At 42.4% G+C, this 25,976-nt stretch overlaps 2 protein-coding genes across 2 annotated transcripts; both read right to left on the minus strand.

The window, feature by feature from the left end:
- Positions 1–210: 210 nt before the first annotated feature.
- On the minus strand, positions 211–22,743 carry bbox1 (butyrobetaine (gamma), 2-oxoglutarate dioxygenase (gamma-butyrobetaine hydroxylase) 1). Its single transcript, XM_084436610.1, has 8 exons — positions 22,642–22,743; positions 20,934–21,424; positions 20,532–20,646; positions 7,695–7,893; positions 4,560–4,665; positions 4,234–4,430; positions 3,624–3,790; positions 211–3,384 (listed from the first exon to the last, which is right to left on the minus strand). Exons 2-8 carry the CDS (start codon positions 21,345–21,347, stop codon positions 3,218–3,220), a joined length of 1,365 nt encoding a protein of 454 aa, XP_084292736.1. The 5' UTR covers positions 21,348–21,424; positions 22,642–22,743; the 3' UTR covers positions 211–3,217.
- A 958-nt stretch (positions 22,744–23,701) lies between these two features.
- Positions 23,702–25,442, minus strand: fibinb (fin bud initiation factor b). The gene has a single exon (XM_084436744.1). It carries the CDS (start codon positions 25,138–25,140, stop codon positions 24,517–24,519), a length of 624 nt encoding a protein of 207 aa, XP_084292870.1. The 5' UTR covers positions 25,141–25,442; the 3' UTR covers positions 23,702–24,516.
- Between the last annotated feature and the right edge of the window lie 534 nt (positions 25,443–25,976).

A 25,976-nucleotide genomic window follows, 5' to 3' on the forward strand; every position in this document is an offset into this window, starting at 1 on the left:
AGGTTGCGAGTGTTGATGCGGCTGGTACTGCAGTGTCGACCCGAAAAATGACATGAAAGACATTTGTATGGACATCTGTATGGGCTTGCTGCTTCATTTATTTAAACATTGGTTATAATAAAACTCCAAATAGTAGTTATGTATATTGAATGAGAACTCAGTGAGAAATACGTACAGTATGTGATAGAAGGGAAGCAGAGTCTTATTGCATTAACCTCCAGTACTAATCATACATTGATTTTTGCCATCCATGCAGGTGTGTATACCGTACGCTGTGTTATGGTACTGTTTATGAAATGTGACATACGGTACAGTATATACAAACATACATGTTTGATAATCAGACATGTTAGTCAAGGCACAAATTCTCGCCAGGTAAGAGCCCTCAGCTAGAATTGAGTGATCATCTCACACTCAAACGGAAATACAAATGGCAACAAGGAAAGGTACAATTTTGGCTTTGCTGCGCATGTTCATTTTGATGAACGTTGCCCATTTTGTAAACAGTTCTATTGAGACCTCTTGAACATAATCCCATCCCTTCAGGACAAGGACTACGATAGATTAGGTGGGTAACCTGGGAGAAATGCTTGGGTGGACCCTTTTCCCTTCAACTGTTGGAGGAATCAGGAAAAAATTTAACTCACACTATTGAAACTACATTATGTACTTGTACTCAAAGCCTAAACCTTTTACATTTATCAGGTACTGTAACCAGGGTACCTAACTGTAAATTAGGGACACTTTTGTTACAAAGAGTCGTCAATGAATGGATTTGTCTTCACGCTGGAAAGACATGGGATACTACAGCTTTCTTGCTTGCTTGTAAGCTATCCATGTATAGCTTGCTCACTGTTTACTATAGCCTACGATACAACAGAGGTAGCTAGACATTGTATGTCAAACTGGCATGAACTCTTAAGACATAAGGAAGGGGATCAAGTGAGGCTTTAGTAAAGTGTCACTACATTTCAACAACGGGCTGGAGGACAGGGAGTGGTATGCATAAATAGAAAACAGAATTATCCATGGTATGTAGAAAATGTATGCCAAGTTTGTACAGAAGAACGCAAAGGTTTGGGCACCCCTGGTCAAATTGCATGTCTTGTTGATTTTAAGTGAAAAGGAGTTAACAACCTCTGCAGGGAACAAACTGAAATGTCACTCACGATACGACATACAGTATTTCTGCTAATTATAATGCAAAAGTATTATTTATTTGCTGATTTTAAGAGTTTGAAGAAAAAAACTACATTTGGCATGTGCAAAAAATCAGGCAGCTTTCCAGGTGATCCATTAAGATACTTTTTAAAGGCTTCAAAACTTGATTGACTTGATTGCCTTAAATTAAACCAGGTGAAGACAATTCCACAGCATAATACATATGTTAACCCCTCTAGCCTTTTACTGTGTTGCACTTACTCTCAACTCTGAGCAGCTGACTAAACACTTCCAGCTTGGAATTAAACTGTTCACTCCGAAATGGAAGTTATGGGGAGCTGTTGAAAGTCAAGGCCAGATCTGGAAGATGAAGACAGATCTCTCATAGAGCTGCTCATAGACTGGTCTGGTATGCAAACCACAACCCAGACTGTGCTGTATATCACAGTCTGCCAAGGATCTACAGAGAGGTTTCGCTGACACTGGAGTAGTGGTGTGGTCTACTGGGCAGCATTGCTTACAGTACAAACACAGCACACACATACTGTATCACGTCAGACACTGTAAATATAGCATTGCACACACATTACACTTTGTACACTCACTGCACTCCGTTTTGTACATAGTATTCATAGTTTGTACTGCTCATTTGCACTGTCCTGTCTTTGCACTGTTCCGTCTTGTCCCTGCATAATGTTGTCTCCATCAGAGTTATGCACCATTGACCGAAGCAAATTCCTAGTATGTTGTAAACTACTTGGCTATAAACGGTTTCTGATTCTGATTCAAAAACTATCTGCATGGAAGAGTTGCCAGAAAGAAACGTTTCCTGCGATCTCATAGCAAAAGTCTGAAGTATGCAACACAACATATATACTGTACAGTTGCTGCAAGCAGCGATATGGGGGCCAAGCTTCAAGCTGCGCAACGAGTGCACCATCACGCCATAGACACATTTGAGTATTGTGGTCATTGTGTACTAAATAGCTTATTATAGCGCCACCTATGGGCGAATTGTGGTGACTCTTTGTGGCTTAGTTACTCGATGTGGCGAGTTATAGCATTTTTGGTTTAGGACTTGACCTGAGCGCATCAAGGAAAACTGTACTATGAATACCACCAATTACAACAGGGGTCCTATACGCACCTTTGATGACTATAATTTCCCTGATCGCCTCAGTACTGAACTAGCTACAGTTGGGCGCACACTCGACTACAATGGAAGTGAAGGGCCAGTGAGACGTAGCTTAAGCTTTAAGGTTTGAAGCTGAAAAGAGGATGGATATTTGAAACAATGACCCAAAACAAACAGCATCTCAAAATCAACCATCAACTACTGAAAGGAATGAAAGATTAAGGTTTTGGAATGGCCTTCACAGTCTTCAGACTCCAATATTATTGAACATCGATGTGGGGAGATCGCAAACATGCGGTGAAAAGTAATGCATTAAAATTTACAGAAATATGTCATGTTTAAGTTTGGTCCCTGCAGAGGTTGTTTTAAAGGACTGGTACGGTATTTAGCATTATAAGCCATGTGATAAGGTTATTTACGATCATATACAACTGCCCATATCAAAATTTCAACAAATGTTGCACTCTCGAGATGACATGTCGCCGCTAAGGCACACAATGGATCAATAGGTGCATTTAGAAAATCGCTCAAAAAACTCATTTTCAAAGACAGGAAATGGAGAGTGGCCACTGGTGTCAGTTGATGTACTGACATAAAAATCGCCACAAAGTATAATTCTTATTTTATCATTCATTCATTCATTCATTTAGAAAATCAACAAAACATGCAATTTCACCAGGGTTGACCAAACTTTTGCATACCGCTAAGTATGGCCATTTGATAAATGATACGCTTCATCATCCAGAATAAGTGCTCCACGTTGCATCACTATACTTCTACTCCTCAACAGAGAACATTCCAATTAAAGTTTCTAGTCCCTTTTAGAAAGGGATTTACCGTAGCTCTTAACCCGTTTTCTTTAAATGTCTTTTGCACTTTGCCCACTGTCACCTATTTTAAATGACTGACTTCTACAGTATTTTACAGTGCACTTTCCCAGTGGACAGACTTGCGAAGTATCCTCAAGCGTGACATGACCTCGTCCCAGTCCAGGTAGGCTCCCTCCAGGTGTCTCACAGTGTCTGCATGGCTTACGTAGCTCCTTCGCCCATGGAGCAGACGCCAGTTATCAAAGGTGACCAAGTCGCCTGTGGGAGGAATACACACACTGAATAAACCTTTACTACATCAAATTCATGGGGGAGTTGAAACGAATAAGTGTTGAGATGAAAATGATAACCATGAATGAAAAACAAACTGCTGCTAAATGGCATTACCAATCACTTGGCAGAGGATAGTGAGTCCTAACTTTAAAACCGAGTTTTTCAATATCAAGTAATTTTTTGAAAGTATTTGCTTTGCTTTTTCACGAGTGGTGTTCACTCACCAGGCTCCATTTTGTAGGTGACCACATTTTCTGGTTGTTTCATGAGCTTCACAAAGGTCTTGAGAGCGCTGTAGAAGGGCTGGACCTGATGCAGAGGCAGATCCAGCACGGAGTCTCTAGTGGCATTGTTATAGTTGATCCTCACCACCTGGTCGTCACAGTCTACGCTGCTCAGAAAACACAAAACTGTCAGGGTAAAACCCAACTAATTATGTACTTGCTTTCTCCTCTAAAAATATCCTGCCATTATGATCTGTTCAATGGGATGGGTATATAGACCGAATGAACACGGTTGTTTTGTATTGAGTTGATTACGAGAGAAGGCTTGCAAGTCCCACACTGAGCAGCAGATGGCGATGCATTAATATTTTCAACATTCATATGATCCAAGCTCCAAAACCACTCCCCTGTAGTATCAATCGGCGAACAAATGTTATTGTATGATAACATACCATACAACACCATCTTGAACAACCTTGTGCTACAAGATGCAGTTTTTATTCTGAAACCCGCTTTATATATAACCATAACATTATGCGACAAAGTGCCCTGTCATTAATGTACACAATTAGCATTATGCAAGCATTTAAATGATGTGGAGTTGACTCACTCGATGATGCGGTTCTTGGACTGCACCATGAAGTCACAGTAGTCGGCCCCCATGTCAGTAAAGTCCACTCTGAGGGAGCTGAGGGTCCTGAAGGCCTCTGGATCCTCTCTCTGAAGCTGCTTGGCCATGTGGAAGCCATCCACCACCTCGCTCTCCCCTCCCTCACGAGCCTGGCTCAGGCAGTGCAAGAACTGCACCTGTACGACATTTGTGCAATACCGTCAGGCACCGTTGACTTTAATTGTGCATTCATTACAACATTAGGAAATGTTTCAATCAAAATGTGTATTCTCATTCCAATATAAAAGGTTCCTAACTGAACCTACTCCTGGTGGGTGATGCAGCGCGGGGTAGTCTGTGTGGAGGCTGAGTTTTCCGGAGGTGTAGGCCACGTTGTTGGCCATGGATTTGTCCTTCACCTGCCACGTGTGCCTTGTGGGGGAAAAAAAGGGAAAGCAGTTGGTATGATTGGGGATAAAATCAACACACTGATTTATTTAGTCAAAGGCATCAATGACTGTGACCTCAACATTCAATGTTGTTAAAATAAATAATAAAATGTTGACTACTGTACATAGAGTAGGGATACTACTCATGTTCTTATGTTCTCGTTTGTGTCCTCGTCCACGGCCCATTGCTTCCACTAAATGCATCAAGTATTCCCTCTGGCTTAACGTCCCTGAATGGTTTTGGACTGATCTCGCTGTCTGTGAGACCATCCTGATTTTGCAAGCTCACATTCTACATGGATCAGTCTGGCAATAGTCTGTCTCAACGGATGTACAGTAGGTTTTTGAGATAAGCCTCTCACTGGTGCCACTCATTCCCAGCGGCACCAATTCGATTTTTTGGTTTATTTTTTATTAGACCTTTATTTAACCAGGCAAGCTCATTGAGATAAAGAATCTCTTTTTCAAAAGTGACCTGGCCAAAAGGCAGAAAAATTACAATACAAACAGCATACATACAATAAATAAAATAAGCTCAGGTTAGAGGTACAGTGTAACAACTGATGTAAAAGCAGTGACAAACCCCAGTGCTTTCAGTTCCTGTACAAAGCTGTCAAACGGGATCAGTTCAGGCAATTTTAAGTCAGCTTGCAAGGAATTCCATGCAGATGGAGCAGCATAGCGAAATGCCTTTTTCCCCAGTTCTGTGAACACTCGAGGGACAGTCAGACGATCGTAAGGTATAATGTCCTTGATTCCTAATTAGGTTGTTTCCTAGGTATGACGGGACAACATCAAGGAGAGCTTTATAAATACCATAAGTCAACCATATGTATAAGGTATAAGTCAACCATTGAGTGTATCTCCTATCAGACAAAGATGACCATTCTGCTTTTTTATACAAAGTGCAATGAGGGGTCAGATTTTTACAACCAGTGACAAACCTCAAAGCACAGTGATGCACAGAGTCCACAGAGTCCAGAGAACGTAAACAGGTGGCTGAAGCGTGCATGTACAGTATGTCACCATAATCAAGCAGTGGCAGAAAAGTTGCTGACACAAGATATTTCCTAGCTCCATGAGAGAAACAAGATCTGTTCCTAAAATAAAAGCCCAATTTGACTTGAGTTTAGAGACTAGACTTGAAATATGGGACTTGAAAGTGAGGTGTTGATCGACATGAAAGCCCAAATACTTATAAGACGAAACCAGCTCAATGGCTGTTCCTTGGCAACTTAAAACAGGGAGATTTTCTGATGGCACAGTAGCCCTAGAAAACATCATGACCTTCATCTTATCTATGTTCAAAACCAGCTTCAGCCTTTGCAGACGAGACTGAACTACATCATTTTGATGAATCAAAGTACTATTTCTCGGATAGCCTCAGGACATCTGTACTTTACTTAGGTACTCTATATCACTGCTATGGCCATGCTTAAAGGATAAGTTCACTATTTTAGACTTAAGGGCCTACTCGGTTCCTTGGTCCATCTTACTTGAACCTGATACGTAGAGACTATTATTTCCCTGATTGCCTCAGTATTGAGCTACAGTAGCTACAGTTGTTCTGCAGGTGCACAGTCAGCCACAAAGAAAGTAGAACTGGGCCAATGAGAACAGATGGACGTGGTTATACCGGGCTAACTGTTCTGTACAGACGTGGGACATGTGTTTCCTCCCTTATCAATAAAGATAGGAAGCTAGCTAGCTAATCAGTTTGGTAAACTAAAATTTTGGGTATCATGATTCATGATTTTAAATCATAAAGTTGTAGCTAGCTAGCTAGCAATCTTCAGACACCCACTAGAGTGGCATGTTAGACAGTGAACTATTGAAAGCAATGTAGCTGCAGCTATCAACAATGGCCAGTAGTTGATACAATGACTGACAACAACAAACTGTCATAATTAATAATTACCAGCGAAATGCATTTACTACTTTAAACGAGTAGTAAAGGCAAAATCCATGTTTAGCCCTGTTTTAAGGTTACTTATGATCATATACAATGGTTCAGATCAAAACGTTGACAAAACTAGCACTTTTGAGAAAGTCTGATAATTGCTCTACCACCGTTTTGGTTATACAATTGATGTGGGTGGGCACCGTAAAAAATCATTCAAAAAACATGTTAAACTCTCAATTTCAAAGACAAGAAACTCACCGAGGTGTTAGTTGGCGTTCTGACATATAATTCGCCATAAAGTAAGATTCTAGTTCATCTGGAAATATTTTTAAAATATTTAGCATAGAACTATTTAGTCGCAGCACATACGTGTTTAAACTTCCCCAAACAAGGTAGCCTAGCAACATAAACAATAACAATAGCTTTTTTCGGTGAGCTTCTTGTCTTTGAAATCAAGAGTTTAACATGTTTTTGAATGATTTTTCAAGGTGCCCATCCACATCCATTGTATGACCTAAACGGTGGTAGAGCAATTATCAGACTTTCTCAAAAGTGCTAGTTTTGTCAACGTTTTGATCTGAACCATTGTATATGATCATAAGTAACCTTAAAACAGGGCTAAACATGCATTTTCCCTTTACTACACCTTTAACAATTTTTTTTCACTTAATTGTGCATTATTGAATGTGATAGCTTGTGAGTATCCCTACACTAATCAAATTATTTTACTGTATTGACCAGAACAACTTCATTTGGGGCATTATGGGTGCGTTAATTCGCCTATAGGAGAAAGACATCAAGATAGACCAACGGCTATGCGAAAGGATATTATCCCTGCAGTCTGTACTGCTGTACTGTAGAGGTCCACTTAAGCTACTTTTGTAGTAAAGTTTTCCCAGACTCTCATGTGGGAGGTAAATCACAGCAAAATCCAAGTCTTGGGGGGTGGGGGGGGGGTTTGGCAAAATAGTGGTTGAATAATTCCAGTGATGTAATAATATATCTTTATGATGTTAAATACGAGCAGTGGAAAATGCACTTCTTTAAGATTTACTATATAAGTGGCTTGGCTAAGACTGAATAACATTGATATGGTCCTTATTTCTCACCCATAGAAAGTCAGCCTCAGATAGCCAATCCTTTCACTCAGTCTGGCCACTTGACCTTGCTCCACTGGCGCCCCCTTCAGGTAGACTATTCCAACCCGGCGCAGAGCCATGAGCCAAGCCAGGGCCGCCTTGTCGTCATGAAGGACCTCCTCAAAACTGGCGGTGGGGATCCGCAGCGTGGAGTCCCAGTAGACACGCTCTGAAAGGGGGAAAGGAAATAGCTGTCAAGACTATGGCTTTAATACAGGATGGATAAAATAAATAACAATCATTCATCTCAAAGTGCTGATACCCTAGTCAAGGGTGTAAGAGGATATAAAACATGTCCTTTCTAGTGGTTTGTCATGGAGTCAAGGTTTTCAGCGTCAGATGTACAATGTCAAGATGATGAATTCATCATACTGGAGCCCAGTATTACGAAAAATAACACACATAAAGGTCTAGCACAGTTAGCACAGCTCTAGCACAGCTAGCTTTGACAACTACTGGAGACACGGATAATTACAGGCTTCATGACGCATTTTCTTCAAACACAGGGACAATAAGAAGAGCCCACATTAGATGATGAGGAAACTGAATGCAGTCAATGGAAAGAATGGACCAGATTGTCCTGCATTGTTGGCTATTGTATAGGACATCCCCGGTTATTATCCATGAGAAAACCCAGGTGGCCATCATTACTGCTTGTCAATGGACAATTAACTTAGCAGAAACTGAAAAGCACCTTGTAAAACGACTGAAAAACAGCAATGATCCTCGATCGTATAGTCCCTCTACTATCTGCACATAATGTGTCTGTGTGGAACATTTCAGGGGGGTGGACTGCAGCATTCTCTGGTTAGAAACCTTGGTGTGGAGTGGTGGTGGGGTGAAGGAGGACAAGAGTCTGCTTTTCTCAACAGACAGCAGTGGAAAAACCCTCCCACTGCTCCGGCCCAGCTGGCTCGGCTCCTTTTTCCATAGAGGCTCTCCAGTGGCTCCTGCAGACACAGCTGCTGAGCACATTTCAGGCAGTTGGGGGAAGCTTCACTGGCTCTGAATACAGTGGAGCTGTCTAATGTTTGTGGGTTTTCATCACCTCTCCCTCACTCTCTTGCCAGTTTCAGAGACTGACTGGTCCAAATAGGTGCATCATCACCACCAGGCGGAAGATTACAAAGACGGCACTAATGAAATGTTCAAAACGAACCAGAAGAGAGGGTACACTGAACTTCTTCAGTTGTGATTTGGGAAATGAAGGAGTAGCAGGCCAAGGTCCGACATGCGCAATTGTGTCTTTGCCTCTATTGACTATGCAAATGTTGATAAAGCTCCACAAATTCATGGATACATTGAGTCACTCAATGCCTCTGTGTACAGTGGAATGTTGGTAAGAACAGCCTAAAGCAGAAGGATGCTATGGCTGGACTATCACTCTGGGTTAAAGACTAGAGAACCTTCTCAGCTGCCACACTGATGCCTCAAATGTGTTAAAAGGGTTTTGTTACACTTGTAGACACAATAAGTCGCTGTTAAGACCAGCTGGTCTTGTAGAAAAAAGGCTAAAGTCAGCTAGGCTAAAGGCCTAACAATTACTCCCATAAAAGCAGACCAGACGGTCTGGAACGTTGGTTGTTTTAGGACAGAACCTGTGTCTTTGAATGTGCAAGAGAAGATCATATGATGATTTTTTGCTGACTTTCCCCCTGTAAATGGAAACTGGCATTTTCTCTTACCATCCAGGGAACTTGTCATGTTTCACTAACATCACATCAGCTAACATTACAGAAGCTGTGTAATAAAGAGCCATGCATCACAGTACTTGTCATCTACCCTTGCCACCAGACTCAAGACCAGCTCTCTTTCTAAAACGGACTCAGACTGTTCACTGTAACTGCTGTTACTCTTGGATCAAACAGACATACATCTCCCTTGGCCTTGGGTGATATACATGACCATTATGTCAGTCTGTGAGTGAGATGCACGAGTGGATTTCATTGGTAGGTCATGTGTTGACTGTGTGAAAAAAATTGTATGGAGAGAAAAAGGATGATAGGGCTAACCTAAGTATAGTAAAAAGCATCGGAGTAGGACATGTTATTCCTGAGCAGTCTAAGTGATAGAGGGAGAGATTAGGTAGATTGAAGAGGAGAGAGAATGTGAGCTGATTGGGCTGATCTCTTCAGTAGGTGATGGTCTGCTGCTGGGCAGCGGGCCCAGTCTGGGAGGGGTCAGGCTGGGAGGGGTCAGGCTGGGAGGGGTCAGTCTGGGAGGGGTCAGGCAGTTCAGAGCCAGAACCTTCCAGTCTTATTGGCACGAAGTGCTCAACACTCTTTCTCACTGAACACAAATTCACTGCTCCGATTTGCTAGAACAGCTCATGTGGCCACAGAGCCAATCAGAGATCAGTCTGAACCTTGTAGTTTCCAGAGGGGGTTAGCGGAGACACAATGTCAGACTGTGTCTCACTGCGTCTGTCTATTGGATTCATTCCCTAGGGTGTATGTATAAAAGTTTTCCTATGAGAAACTTCCGTGAATGAGTATGAACATATTTGTCTGTCTGATACGTACAGTATGAGTGTCTTTATGTCTGTGTGAGTGTGTGTGAGTGTGTGTGTGTGTGTGTGTGTGAGTGAGTGAGTGTGTGTGTGTGTGTGTGTGTGTGTGTGTGTGTGTGTGTGTGTGTGTGTGTGTGTGTGTGTGTGTGTGTGTGTGTGTGTGTGTGTGTGTGTGTGTGAGTGAGTAATCCCTTCCCTACTTCGTCTCAGTCTTGATCTGCTGCTGTGGTTTTTCCAGACAAGGAAACCTGAAGCCGGGGCTCCTGTGGCTGGCAGGCAGCGGATGGCGGTCTCTCTCTCTGATCACCCCATCTATCCCCTCCTCTAACTCTCTCTCCCTCTCTCTCTCTCTCCCTCCCTCCCTTCCTCCCTCTCTCTCCCTCCCCCTCTCTCCCTCTCTCTCTCTGATCACCCCATCTATCCCCTCCTCTAACTCTCTCTCTTTCTCCCTCTCTCTCCCTCCCTCCCTTCCTCCCTCTCTCTCTCTCTCTCTCTCTCTCCCTCCCTTCCTCCCTCCCTCCCTCCCTCCCTCCCTCCCTTCCTCCCTCCCTCCCTCCCTCCCTCCCTCTCTCTCCCTCCCTCCCCCTCTCCCTCCCTCCCTTCCTCCCTCCCTCCCTCCCTCCCTCCCTCCCTCCCTTCCTCCCTCCCTCCCTCTCTCTCCCTCCCTCCCCCTCTCCCTCCCTCCCTCCCTCTCTCTCTCTCTCTCTCCCTCTCTCTCTCTCTCCCTCCCTCCCTCCCTCCCTTCCTCCCTCCCTCTCTCTCCCTCCCCCTCTCTCTCTCTCTCTCTCTCTCTCTCTCTCTCCCTCCCTCCCTCCCTCCCTCCCTCTCTCTCTCTCCCTCCCTCCCTCCCTCCCTCCCTCCCTCCCTCCCTCTCTCTCTCTCCCCCTTGCACTTCTTTCCTCTGGAGCTGGGAGCTCTCTGAAAACCCTAGCAGAGTAATTGATTGATCCTTTTTCTTTGTGCAGTTTACATGAATACATCTAATTTCAACTTCAGTGTTGATTCATAACCATGACTGTATTCACGATGAGATCAGTATAAATATCCATAATTTAGCACTAATAATCGCACTAAAAGTCAAACAATCAAACAAACTCAGTTGCTTTGGGATTGACTCCAGTCAAGCACAGCAGGAAAAACAAGCACACTGCGCACCCACTGATTGCCTGACACTTGCAAAGCATGCTGGTTCTTCAAGTATGTCAAGCTGAATAATTACTGGGAGCAGCACAGGGTTTCTAGGGCTCTACAGGATTGAACTGAGAAAAGAAAAAAAAAAAAATCTTTTGTTCAGTCAATCTTTTGTTGAGATCGCTAAGTACTGACAGCACATGCCAGATTCCATGGGCGAAATGGTCCTTTAAGTAGTTAGAACGTAAAAGTCTCAATAAACATACCGTAACTGTCAAAACTGTAATTTCAAAGGGGCATGAAGAATGTTGATGCCACTGCAACTGATCTTCTTCTTATAAGACTTCTATTGTCCAGACTGACTTTTTAAGCAGCATTTTATTCCATACTCAATAGCCCTCAACCATCATTTTGTCATGTTTTTTTCCACAGTTCCATGTTTCATAATATGAAATACAATTTATGTGGACACACAAGAACTCCTAGCAGTCTCTAATGAATGACAGGGTGAAATTGGGGTGGCACAGAGACTGCCTGGGGTTGGTAATGATGAGCAAGATCTGCTGACTCCTAAAAATGGAGAAAAAAAGGTCATGTCAAGACTGTAACAGAAGCACACAAACATATGCTTAGCCTTCGCTGTATCACACTGTGCCTCTGTGCCTCTTGTTACAAAGGCCCTATGTTTGAAACAGCCCAGCGTGGCCCAGTTCCCATCCCTGGAGAGCCCACCCCACCCTCCGTCAGGTACAACAAACACACCTTTCTCCGTGTAGAGGAGAGGATCGCTGCACCACAGAACCCACCACTGCATTCTCTACTTTTTGTGTGACCAAAAAAAAATATTTTCCCATACCAATTTCCCAACTGAACCCTGGTATAGTCTGAAACTCATGTCCTATGTCCACCATTTTGCACCTATTCCATCTTTTCAGATCCACAAGAGGTGTATATACTGCACTCTACAAGCCAGGAAGCTTGTGATTACATTACATACATTAACAGCTGAGAATCTGTGACTTGAGACTAAGGTGGTTTAGGAGGGTTTAGGCCCAAGGTGGCTGATGACAGATACACTTATGGGACATGTAGCCAATGCATAAAGATGGCACTGGCCTGATTCAGCTGCTTTACATGTACCACAGAAAAATAGTACCATCTTTTTGTTGTTAAAACAACAACACACACAATTCGCAGAAGGGGACAACCGAAGCTGAAAACTGATCTGACAACTGATATTTCTGCCAACAGTAGATGTCACTAACCTCAGGAATTTCATTTGATCATTATAGTTGTTTTGCAACCTTCTATCCCCTAGAGACCAAGCTGACTTCACAGATGTGAAAAGCATGAAATCATTACATCAGTATCTTTCCTCCTGATTTCTGTGCTGTGTGTGTGTGTGTGTGTGTGTGTGTGTGTGTGTGTGTGTGTGTGTGTGTGTGTGTGCGTGTACAGCATGGAGCATTGATCTGGCAATCAGTGCTTGTGTAAATGGGACTGGTGGATGACAGAATCAAGAGTCATGTTTCCCCACTGATGCTCCACCGCTACCATGTTTCCAGGAGTCTTGTTCTAAGTGATTAGTGATCACATAGCGCCACTGCACTACGTATGTTTCTGAAGTGATTAGTAATCACACAGTGCCACTGCACTACGTATGTTTCTGAAGTGATTAGTGATCACATAGCGCCACTGCACTACGTATGTTTCTGAAGTGATTAGTGATCACACAGCGCCACTGCACTACGTATGTTTCTGAAGTGATTAGTAATCACACAGTGCCACTGCACTACGTATGTTTCTGAAGTGATTAGTGATCACATAGCGCCACTGCGCTACGTATGTTTCTGAAGTGATTAGTGATCACACAGCACCACTGCACTAGTGAGGGGGGGGAGGCCAAACTCCGACCAGATGGGTTAGGGAAGACAGGATAGACAAATCTGCTGGATGAGCTGGAACCAATTAAGTCCCAAAACTTGGACCAATCCGGTCATAATACTTCTAGCAGATTATCATAACAGTAAAAATCGGACAGTTTACTGTCAGAAGGAATTTCAGTCAGAGAACTGACAGTTGTGACTTAAATCACGACCTATATGATCTATTATGGCAAGCAATTTCCATACACATGTTCATCTAAGATAGGCTAGTCTATCTTCACTAAACTGTGTCTGTGTGGTTTGTCTGCCTGTATCCGGAATATCTCCACAAATCCACAATCAACAGTGATATAAATCACCAGGCTGAAGACACCATGAGTAACTATGGCAGAAAGACTTCATCCATAGGTGGCGCTACATTAACTGATTCAAAGCGCAAATTTCTAAATGCTGCCATTTCCACCCTGTTTGATGAAAATTTATGAAACCAGGTATACTAGATTTTGCCCAAAGAACCCATAAAGTCATGATGGATTTGTCTGCAGGTTGCAAATTTGGTAAAACCTATAAAAAGTGTATTCTAATAAACCGTACGTCAGATTGAAGCAGACAGCAGACTCTAGGTCTTCGTCTTGGCTACACCACTGTGAGAACAGGTCAGGCTTTCAATGGGGGACCTTTCTGATATGTCAGTACATAGTGGACTACTGCCCTATGCTACTGTATAGTACAGCTAATGTTTTTCCATGGGGGACTTTTTTGATATTTCAGTAAATAGTGGACGAGTGCCTTATCGTGCCTTATATACAGATCATTGTGAAGCTTGACATTCTTGCTAATTAGCTTCAGACAGCAGACAGATGGTAACAGATAATTAGATATCTTCTGTGCAATTACTAATCGGTTCCCGATGGCACGGAAACGTCTTCCAAGGCTATGTGGCTATGTGATCTGGACAGTGGCATTCAAGTTAGATAACTATCCACTTCCATTTGCACCAGGGCAGTTTGCACTAGTTTCACAAAAGGTTAAACAACGTAGATTATGCTATTTGATAATCAAACATTCACATACTGTAGCTATGGCCATAAATCCTAAAGAAATAGACTGCAAAGATCTTTTGCAAAACCTTTCCTGTTATAGGCCTATGCTTATTCTGGCAACTGGCTTTGATCAATTTTAACCTTTTATCTCAAAATGGGAGAGCCAAGGACTGACGCAAGGGGATCTGATTCTAAACATGTATGGGAAGGTAGAGATGGAACAAAAACATGTCTGTCCTTACAAAGCGGAAAGTGTGTGCACATCCACCCTTGGGCCTGGTGCTGGATAACAAATGTCAGTCTATAAATGGAGAGGTTAGTGTGAGGCCATTCTGGCTTGTAGCTATCAAAATAACATGCATAACGCAATCATAACAAAACAAGAAAAAGAGGCCATCCGAATGATGTACCAAAAGTACGTATGTGCTAGTATGTGTGCCGGCTCCAAGCTATAACATGAGTGCTATATAATGAGTAGCGGAACACTAGGTGGTAGGTTGGGGAGGACGACTGGGCGCAGCGCCTAAGTGCTATAAATAAACAAATAAAAGATCACCTTTGATAGTTTAGCAATCTATGTTTGGGCTGACTAGCAAATTAAGTGCTAGGTGAGTACTACAAAGCCTGTTAATGTGATTTTCAGTTTGACAAACGTGAACGGTATGCATGAGATCCAAATGTAACAGAATTTCTAGCGCCTATCCGACTCAGTTTAGGCATTTTTTTATTATCAAATATTTTCAGATTTTTTCCCCCCATTTTCTCCCAATTTGATATCCAACCTAGCTAATTAGAACCCGTCGCACAACCCCACTGGTCAACTCCCTCAGTGCCCGTTGCCGTAACCTGGCCAATGTATCGCTCTCTGAGGGGGGTTAGTTTAACTCGGCTTGGGGAATCGTTGCACCACAGCAGCTTGTGTGGCCAATATGTTGCTCCCTATGACACAAATATCAATTTGAGGTTTAACTTTTATAATGCCCCCTCATAGAACTGCATGTTATGGTAGGTGTCAACACGTACATTACATTACATTAGTCATTTAGCTGACGCTTTTATCTCAAGTGACTCACAGTAATTGCATTTAACATAGGAAAAGTCAGTGTACTACTACTTGCCAGAACTCACAAGTGCATCTCCTTCCTAAAAAAAAGTGACTAAGAGCATAATCTAGTGCGGAAGGCTAAGTGCAAGAATAGCAAACTAAAAATACAATAGGTGCTTAAGAGGGAAGATCCTGGTAGCACTTCTTGAAGAGATGAGTTTTGAGCCTGCGGCGAAAGATGGGCAGCGACTCTGCTGTCCTAACATCAGTGGGCAGCTCATTCCACCACTTCGGGGCCAGGACAGAGAAGAGCCGTGACCATTTTATTCAACCACAGGGGCCTCGGATTGACGGGGCAACCAGTCGCCCTGAGGTAGCAGAGTGTAATAGTCGGGATGGGGTATAGGGTTTGACCATGGGCTGGTGGTAGGAGGGAGCTGTTCCTTTCATTTCCCTGTAGGCTGGTACCAGAGTTTTAAACTGGATGCGAGCTGCTACAGGACGGACTTGTACAGAACGGAAGTTAGATAGAATCTTTATTTGTCATACAGCACACAGATGTGGAGATGAAATGTTCTCTGCGCTTAACCCATCCCGATGTCCTTCCCTCAAGGGCAGCCGGGAGCAGACGTTTGGGGGATGCACCCGGAGGGGATGCACCCGGAGGCCAACCAAGTGCTCCTGTCCGTCTTCACAATGGACGGACAGTGTTAGCGATCTGTTCTTCTGCATGTTTTTCATATTGGGTTCTTTATGGGGGAAACCCTTGCAAACACGGGGAGAACATGCAAACTCCACACAAAAAGGACCAGAGACCTTCTTGAGGCGACAGTACTAGGTACTGCGCCACACGGCCGCTCTACCTCCTGAGCTACGTGCCGTGCTGTGTGGGAGAACTGTGGGAGAGCAAGCAGCAGCTTTTTGGTCAAGCTTCAGGGGTTTAATGGCTAACGCCATTAATGGCCCCAGCATGGAGGGAGTTGCAGTACTCCAGATGGGAGATGACACCAGGGTCTGGATGAGCACCTGCTCCGTTTAGTCAGTGAGGAAAGAACATCAATGAAAGGCTTTGTAAATCAACCATTAAGTCTTCAAGTTTAGTTGAATTTTCGTTGGAATACATTGTAGTGCTAGCATTCTGTCTCATGTCTCTTAAAGGTATAGTAGGGTCTATAACCTCAATTCCGTGACCATTCTCTGGCTAAGATGTTTTTTATGACTGATTTGACTTCTATTGACCTTTTTGAAAAATGAACTTTTGGACCAGAGCACCTAGACTCATGTATGAAGACACTTTTTCATGTTAGTCAACCACAAGGATTCTGATTCATTCAATCATTTTGACCCATAAATCCAAGATGGCTGCCATCTAGCAGAATAAACATGTAACTTATGTACAGGAAGATATGGTGTTTTGGGCTTGTTAAATTAAAGCATAAGTCCACTATTTTGGACATCAAGGCCTATTCTTGCTCTGTCTCTGCAGTGTTTTTAGGAGATTACCAACTACATTAGAATGCCTATAGAGAAGACAAAAACTAGATACTCCAACATCAAATGAAAAGTGCATGTTTAACGCAGTCTCAGTAATATCCCCAAAGCTCAAATTATTATATTGCCCTTGCTGTGTGCTACACTTTCGCAATCTGTAACCATTTTACAGGTTTAACAGAGGTTGTAAAGGGTTCTGAAACAAATATTCCAAATGAGACCCATTTCCACAGACACAGTGAGAAATTGAGAGAAAGAGATATAGATAGAGAGAGATGATGCATACAGAACGAGTGAATACTATTCACCATGCATCAGAACATAGAAATCCTTCCAGGTTCTTTCTAAGGGAGGAATTTCAGGCCGGCCCTCTAGAGAATATAATTAAACCCAGAGACTGTGGGGTGTGTGTGTGTGTGTGTGTGTGTGTGTGTGTGTGTGCGTGCGTGTACGTGTAAAAGAACACGAACAGGCCGAGCATGAGCTCAGATCTGTCGGCCCAGAGCAATTCTGAGCTGGCAGCAGTTGAAGAACAGAAACCTCAACACTGACAAAGTGAGTGTGTTCTTGTGTTGGGGGAATGGGGGAGATCCCCTTTACCCGCACAAGAGGAAAGGGGGGGAGGGGGGGTTGCTAAACCCACACTCACACAGCCTTTAATCACTCTGGAACAGAGACAAAGCAGGAGCCACTCACCCCTGTGGGTCCTTCAGGACCACATGTGGATACAAACCTTTTAGTTGAGTCTCTCCTACTTTGAAACACATCCACTTTGAACCACAGTTAGACTTATCCTCCTTTTACTGTGTCTGCTTAATTTGACAGGTGTTTTGAGATGTTGTAAATGCATTTTTTAAAAGTTTTTATTACTTTTTTTTTCTTTTTTTTCTATATATATATTTTTTTTATGAATGTTCTTGTTTAGAGCTAGCATGTAAATATATCCTGTAATCTTACAAAACTGAACAGATTGTTCAGCTTTATGTCTTCAGGAAGACTCTTCTCCTGTAGTCTTTGTAATGTAATAACAAATCATATCTTTTGAATATATATATATATATATATTTTCAAAATATATATTTTTTCAATTAAGGAATTGAAAGGCTCAAATAATTCACCTTGTCCAAGGGATATGTGCACGCGCACACACAGTACAAAATTGTAATAGATACAACCTTGAAAATCAGAAAAAGATGGATACTACCTCTGTACAGGGGCACTGTACAGTCTTATTTATAATAACGATAATGACCAGGTTTCCCGAAACCTTCTTAGCGCTAAGAAGCTCTTTGAGTCTTCTTAAGGCTCCCGAAACAAGCACTGGGAGTCTTAAGAAGACTCAAAGAGCTCTTAGCGCTAAGAAGGTTTCGGGAAACCCGACCAATGAGTGTTACCTGCATCTTTAGCCTGGCTCATCTGCTGCTGCAGCATTGCTAGAGCCAACAGCGTTAGCATTAGATGCTACGCTAAAGCAGTCAATAATTCACCTTGTCCAAGGGATATGTGCGCCCGCACACACAGTACAAACTTGTAATAGATACAACCTTGAAAATCAGAAAAAGATGGATACTACCTCACAGAAAGATTTAGGTAATGATTGAAGATCAGAAATCAGGAGGAAAAATGTATTCCAGCAGTCATAGTGAGGTCAGTACTCTTCAGGGATATGACTGTGCCCCCAAAGTTAGATTATACAACAGCTAGTGCATTGTGATTGGCCAAGAGGCATTCGGAGCAGTGCCAATAACCATGATATACCAACGGGCAAGTCACTGGTAAAGGTATCACTCTGTCAACGCTGTCAGCTGGCAAACAATGGAGAACTATTTTGGATTGTGGATGGCTGAAAGCAACACAATTTTGCAAAACTGAACACTACAAACCCATAATAAAAAATGGAAAATATATATATATATATATAAAAGGAATAGCACACATGAGGTGGAGGGCGTTGTGCCTACAGTATGACCGCAGCACAGCTGTGCCAATAACCATGATAAAGCACTCCCTCTCACACTCCCTCTCATGTGCTATTGCATAAATCAATTCAAATATATATATATATATTAGACGTGGGTGCCCCGTGCACAGCTCGCTCAGTCCTTGGTGCAGGTGAAATCAGGATAATCCGATAATTCAAGTAGGAAGGAGTCACCGCGACACAAGGCTGGTAATTCCGTACTTTTATTAATTAAAAGAAACGAACAACGCGTTTCGCCTATGGCTTCATCAGGTTCGTATATATATATCAGTGGCGGCTGGTGACTCAAAAAACTGAGGAGGACAGGAGCAGGGATGGGTAGGATTTTATCGATACCGGTATCGATACCAATACTGCTTATCGGTACTGATACTCAACTCTTATCGATACTATACACTACCACTTTGGGACCCGTCTCACATCTGTTGGCCTTCATTTACATAGTGGACTGTCACTGTAATACAGTGATCCTGTGTGATACTTGTCCAGTCATTGCTGGTTATGGATACGTTTGACATATTGGCAAGCTCACCTATGATATTTCTCTTTTCAACTGCATGCTAAGCAGGTATGAGGGTGTCTGATAATGTGCCTCTGGTAACTGGGGTTAAGGGCTGTGGTCATCTCCCTACAGCAGGCATTCCCAAACTGTGAGGCGGGCCTCCCTTGGGGGGCCCCAAAGAAATTCAGGGGAGGCGCGGAAGGATGGTTAGAAAAAAAATGAAAGAAATGTTTTTTTTTTAAATGTCTATGGTTTTTATGAATGAAATGTGATTTTAAAGGTCAGAAGATCGAAATAAATAATGGGTGAGATGTATCCTAAATTTGTGGATAGTGCAGAGAGAGCCTCCCCCCGCAATCATGAATGTATTGTGCGAAAATATCAGAACGTTAACTAGCAACATGTGCAACCGAGCTCTTAGCTGTGTAACGTTATGGGCTAGATAACGCTGCCTTGCAAAATGGACAAATTTGGGGGGTTGGGGGGGCGCGGGTGTGTCACTGTTTTCAGAGGGGAGGCCCACATTGATAGAGTTTGGGAACCCATGCCCTACAGTAACAGTTAACAGTAGCTGTTAACAGTAACCGTTACTAACATCAGAAGACATAGACAACTGTGGCTACATTACTTATGTAGCTAGCTACAGCAACCGAAAATGTTTTCATTTCAGCATCTCTCACTCCCAGCCAGAAAATGTACGCTAATTCCGATGCTAATTTTCACTGTGTAAAACTCCATTGACTTATGCTAAAAACGTTAGCGATCTAAAAGTCTACGACTGTTGGCATTCATTTTTGTGGGGGTCTTTCAGGAGGGGCGGGAGGTTCTATTGGGTGGGTGCACTGTACAGACTAATTTATAATAACTATAATGAGTGTTACCTGCATCTTCTGCTGCTGCAGCATTGCTAGAGCCAACAGCGTTAGCAATAAATGCTAATTTATACAAATCCACATTATAGAGCAGGGGATATGACATTAGCTGAAATAATGTTGCTATTGTGACCTGTGCTACTGTAGATTCAGCTAGTTCCGGTTATAATGCAAAGCAAACGGAACGTAATAGTTGAAATATTTTAATGTAGTGCCGCACCACACGCAGTGGCCTCATAGAGATAAATGACTTCCGGCACAACTCAGTAAAGTGCAAGGGCCGTAAGACTTTGAAAGAGGGTGTAGATGTCCTGTCCGCCCTGTGCTGTGTATCCCAGTGGTCTTACCATTGAAAAAGAGCTCTTCTTGCATGGCTTGTCTGGCTCCTGGTGAGAAGCACCTCTTCCTCAACCACTCTGGGTCAAACTCACTGGTGTGCAGGTCTGGCCATACTATGCTCACCTAAGGAAGAGAAGAGGTTAGATACGGATTACATTGCATAGCCATCAGTGTATGTTTGTGTCTCTGTAGATTTACAGAATTCATATGCTACTCACCACCTAAAATAAGGCAAATTTTTAATTTAGTTTTACAATGAAGGTCTATTCAAAACATTTGTTTCTCAGAGAGACATTGAGCAGAGTCTAGTCAGAGATGAAAAACATTGAGCTCTTATAACTAGATCTCTGTATTTCTAAATTCTACATGTGAACCCCCCTTCTAAGACATTTAAAACTACAGCTTCCTACCTTGTTATTGTTCATGACCTGGACTCTTTCTACTCCCGTGTGGATGTCCAGCTGGGAGAGCAGCAGACTACGGGCCTGTGCAGACTGCAAGGTGCACAGGGAACACTGGCAGTTGTCCCTCAGCCAGGTGAATGGGTAGAGGCTTTGACCTCCATCCTCCCACTCCACCTCTACCAGCCTCTCTTTCTCCAAGGCTCTGGCCTGCCTCACTCCCTGAGGCCCGTCACTCCTGGGGATAGGGGCAGCCACCAATGTCTGCTGTCCACGAACCTGCCTTGAAGTCAGGCAAGGTGCAGTGACGGCGGCAGTCCAACCAGGTCTACCCCCAGCTCTAAGGGCCCGGCATGCCAAAACCCAGCTGCTTCTTGGCAGCATTGCTGGCAGGACACATCGCATTAGCGTAGTTGACCACATTTTTGAAGTGTCTCTCTCTGAAGCAGGCCTTCGCAGTAAGCTGTGTCTCGGACTCTGACGCTGAGTGGGATGGTAATCTGAGGGAACAATACAAAGGCAATCATTACATAAGGGTTGTAAGTTCACAGTAGTGAATATTACTGCAGTTGTTGGTTAATTATGGCTTGTGTCACTTGTGAATGAGTTGATGACTTGTGTTTGGTAATTTTACAATGGAAAGGCTTTGATAATCTTAGCCTGGGACAAACAGGTGCCGCTAAACTTCAACACAATAATAATAATATGAGTCTAGTTACTCTAAGGAAAACATGTTGAGAGCAAAGCCTTAACTCTTGTCCAGGGTTCTGAGAGAATTCTATTACCATATTTTGCCATGAGAAGATTGTGCATAAATATTCAAAACTCCAGTTCACTGCTAGTTGTGACAAGAAGTGACTTTGGTCATGATACATCCATTCACTGTAGGCTATAGTAGGCTAGTAGTAGTCTACAGCATAATTATGTTCCAACTAAATATTTAACTATCCTATAAGTAGGCTTGATAAATAACACCTTAGTTAAATTGGGTGGTATGGGTGTGACTATACGTCATTATGAAACCAGTGGTGTAAAAACATCTTGCACTGTCGTCATTTCACTCTGCCACGAGTGTGCAACATAACTAAATATTCTAATTTGTTGCAGCGGCTGTGAAATCGTTACAATTTTACCAACAACAATGCGAGACGTATCAAAAATGTAGCAGAATGTAGGACAATATGTTATTGTTACAGTTCGCTTTCGAATATAGGTGAAAGGTCGCGTACAGTAGGAGGCTACTCTGCTGTGACGAACGCATAACAAATACATGAGAAAGCTAACATTTACTATACTAGTCCAGCCCTTTTAATAGGCTACATTTAGTCTGATCAAATATGGAGAATTGCATATAATCAACGTTACATGTTATGTCTCTACAGGAATATTAGTTTTGGCTAATTATCTGTAGCCGTGTTTTAGTCGCGGGGAGTAAGAGTGGTCTTTTCTGGCTAACGTTTACCTGTCTGTTTCCTATATGGATCAATTCTGCTGCATTTGTTTTCTTTGATTGAGGCAGATGACGCTACTATAGTAGAAACTACTAGCAGCAGCCAATCCCATTCATTTCAACAACTAGCTGTAACGTGTTGACGTACGCTAACCGATAGCGTATCTGTAGCAGAGCTATAAATAATAATAATTTGCATGTTTGCCAGTAGGCCTAGCATTCGAGGGAAAGTGAGTCCTGAAATGTTATATAAAAGATATACTTTACCTGGATGTGGACGGGCTCCTGTGTTTTCAAATGCTAGGGGAATTGTCAAAACGCAGAGAAAGTAGGTGAGAGGTTGGCGCGAGGACCCGTGACATCACCGCATCACCCAAGTCTGTGAACTTTACTCTACTTCTCAGTAACAGGATCTGTGAGTGAAAGCAGTTGATCGTGTAGATATATTGAGGGAATTGGGACAAGCTATTATGTTATAGCTTTATTACCTATTATTTATACCTATATTATTAGGTATGATATCCCATGATATTGTGTGTGCCATTATACTTTTGAATGACAATGTAAGCTAGGCTATAGCCACTGGCCTGTAATAGTATAATGTGATGTAATGTGATGTAATGTTTAAAGTAGGCTAATCACAAGAAGATATATAGGTGGTATTGTTGCCAGATAGGCGTAGCCTACTGCAGTTCAGAACAGAGGAGGCTACTTGTGGGGGGGGGGGGGGGGGGGTATATACCTGATGTGTAATCAGGTATAGCTACTCCTATGTAAATACAAACTTCACATAGGCTAACTGTCATAAACTTCAGTTTACAATACATCATCCCAATCAGACTTTTACTGTGCTGTGTCATGTTCCAAAATAGCAATAGCATCTACTGCTTGTACTGATTTGTGCCACAGATACCCACATACGTTTTCACATTTACAGAACTCATTTTCTGTCAACCTTGTAAATCCCTGCTTCCTTGTGGGTATTATATAATGCAGTGACAGTGTGAGCGTATCTGGGTGAGATGGTGCTGTTTGCTCACAGCAGTGCTCAAAGTCTTGTAGCACTTTGGGTGGACATGCAGATATACTTTGAAGTACGCCTTTGGAAGTTCCATGTGGTGTAGCCTACTAACAACAATTTTACCTATATAATTGTGCATATCACTAGTTATACCAGCACAAATGTAGTCAGTTAAAAATAACGTGGTAGCACCAGAGCATAGAACTTCAAACTCAAAATCTTTATTTAAAAAAAAAAGTACAGTCAGACACAATCTCTGAGGAATGTAACAACACACATCAGTGTTTAAAGTCCAAGAGTGCTGCCTGCAGTCTTTTATTTTTTAAAGTATTTTTCATACTGTTGCCATATATATATACATTTGACAGGATAAACAGGAATATAGATAGCTACACATCAATCACAATATTACAACATTTTATACAACAAAGTGAATACAATTAAGCTCTTATCATGAAGACATCGACACTCACAGTATTCTTATAATGCACACACACATTTCCCTATGCAAGTATAATAACCCTTATCACAACCTTTATCATTTTGTAAATAGTTGTGCAAAATATATATGGCCTAAGAAAGTCCAATATTGAACACCTTGATCATAAGATGTAAACAATAGATTTGAATACCGAGCTGCATTAAATCAGATACATGTGAAAATATGCTGTCAAAGGTTGTTTTGGGGTGTAACATCCCTCTTGTAATGTTTACGATGGGGCATGGCTCTGGACTACAACACCTGCTGCGTCTACGTCACCACATTTCACGCCAATCATTTATGAAGGGAATAGGAAGTCTTTATATTCCACTAATAAACATTTACTACATGTAATTCCCCAGATCAATCGTTGATCATTAAATAGGACTACTGCATATTGCAAAATAACTCAATTCAGACACACTGCAACTGTCCATAGCCTCACTGTAATCAAATTATTTAGTAGCCTACTTACTTTATCAAATTGCCATTATCAATCTTGAATTGCCTTCGAGCCTATTTATAATAAATAATGATTGTTTAAATAAACTTCGATCTGCCTGCTTATAGCCTATAGGACAAAACAAGTGCAATAAAAGGACATGACCAAGGTTTAGCAGGAAGTAGCCCAGGCTCTTATTTACACTTTCATGTATTCATTTTTCAGTCGACTCAGTCGGGTCCCGTGACTTCGGATGATGAGGGAGAGCAGCTCGTGTTTATCCTTAAGTCCCAGAGAGACATCCAGCGTCCCTTTTAACACGTTTCTGGTGTGGACAATCATGTTCAGAAAGTCGTCGTTGATGCGGTGATCCTCCTTCAACTCGTTCTCCTGACTCTGTTTGAATTTCACCTCCAGTTCTAACAGAGATTTTTCGGAATTTGTAAATGCCTCACCAATCTGCGTCGTCTCCCGTCTCAAATACTTTCCATAGCTGTCCTCTCCATCCAAGTCATAAGAGATGCTTTTTCCAATTCCCTCAAGCACCCTGGCAGAGTCTTCGATGTGTCTCTTTATTATCGTGAAATCGTCCCGGATGACTAAATCCTGGTCCTCGTCAAGACCACATTTTCGGTCGTCGGTCATTTTAAAGAGCATTTGACAACTCTCTGGGTCGTCGTTTTCCTCATAATCGCCGTCCGGTACAAAGTAGTGATGGAAAGTGCCATTTGACATCTCTGGATGCAGAGGTCCGCTAAAAAACGCACCACAGAGAGGCATCGATAGCATTCCAGCAACGAGTATCAAATGGAGAAAAGCCATCCTCACTTCTCAGTATAGGGCCAGACAGAAAGCTAGAAAATCGCTCTCCCTTTAGAACACCGGTAGATTATTCAATTGTCCTCGAATAAGAACATTTCACAACTCCAGAAAGTTGCGATAGCCTAGGTCCAAGTATAGCTGCGGTGTTCAGTCCCCTTCGTGTGAATGCAGCAGCAAATAGTCACGTGAAAGTTAAAAATACGCTGTCCTTAGTTAGAAACATTGAATCCTTTCAAAGCTGCTTCGCATGAATGTGGCAGACGCCTTCCACTGCAAGAGGAAATTTCAATATGCCCGACGTAACTTTGTGTCTCAATTTCAACATCTGGATTTGTGAGCACCGCGTTTGCTGTTGGCTAATGATACCCCTTCCCCACTCTCAAATTACACATCGTCACTTAAAAGGAAGCGTAGCTTTGGTTGGACTGTGTGAAGCAGGGCCTTATCATTAGGCTAAAAAGCCCTCGAAAACAAACCACCAGTGCAATTTGTGCACTAGTAGCCTACTGTGTGCATATAGGCCTACTTCTTTCTCGTTCTAAATTAACCAACAAATTTAAACTCATGACCCTGAAGTAATTAGGGATCAAATCTTTTGTCTAATCTTGGCGACTCCCACTGTGAACCGTCCTCGATGAATAGATCTATATTGTTGTTGTAAACTACTTTACACGATCCGACCCACCCGTAGTCCCCGTATGGGTGAGTTTTTACACACACACACACACACACACACACACACACACGTATATACATATATATATATATATATATATATGTATATATATGTATGTATATGTATATATATATATATATATACATATATATATATATAC

Source organism: Borostomias antarcticus (assembly GCF_949987555.1).
Source record: "Borostomias antarcticus genome assembly, chromosome: 4".
In the NCBI taxonomy this organism is placed as follows: Eukaryota; Metazoa; Chordata; class Actinopteri; order Stomiiformes; family Stomiidae; genus Borostomias; species Borostomias antarcticus.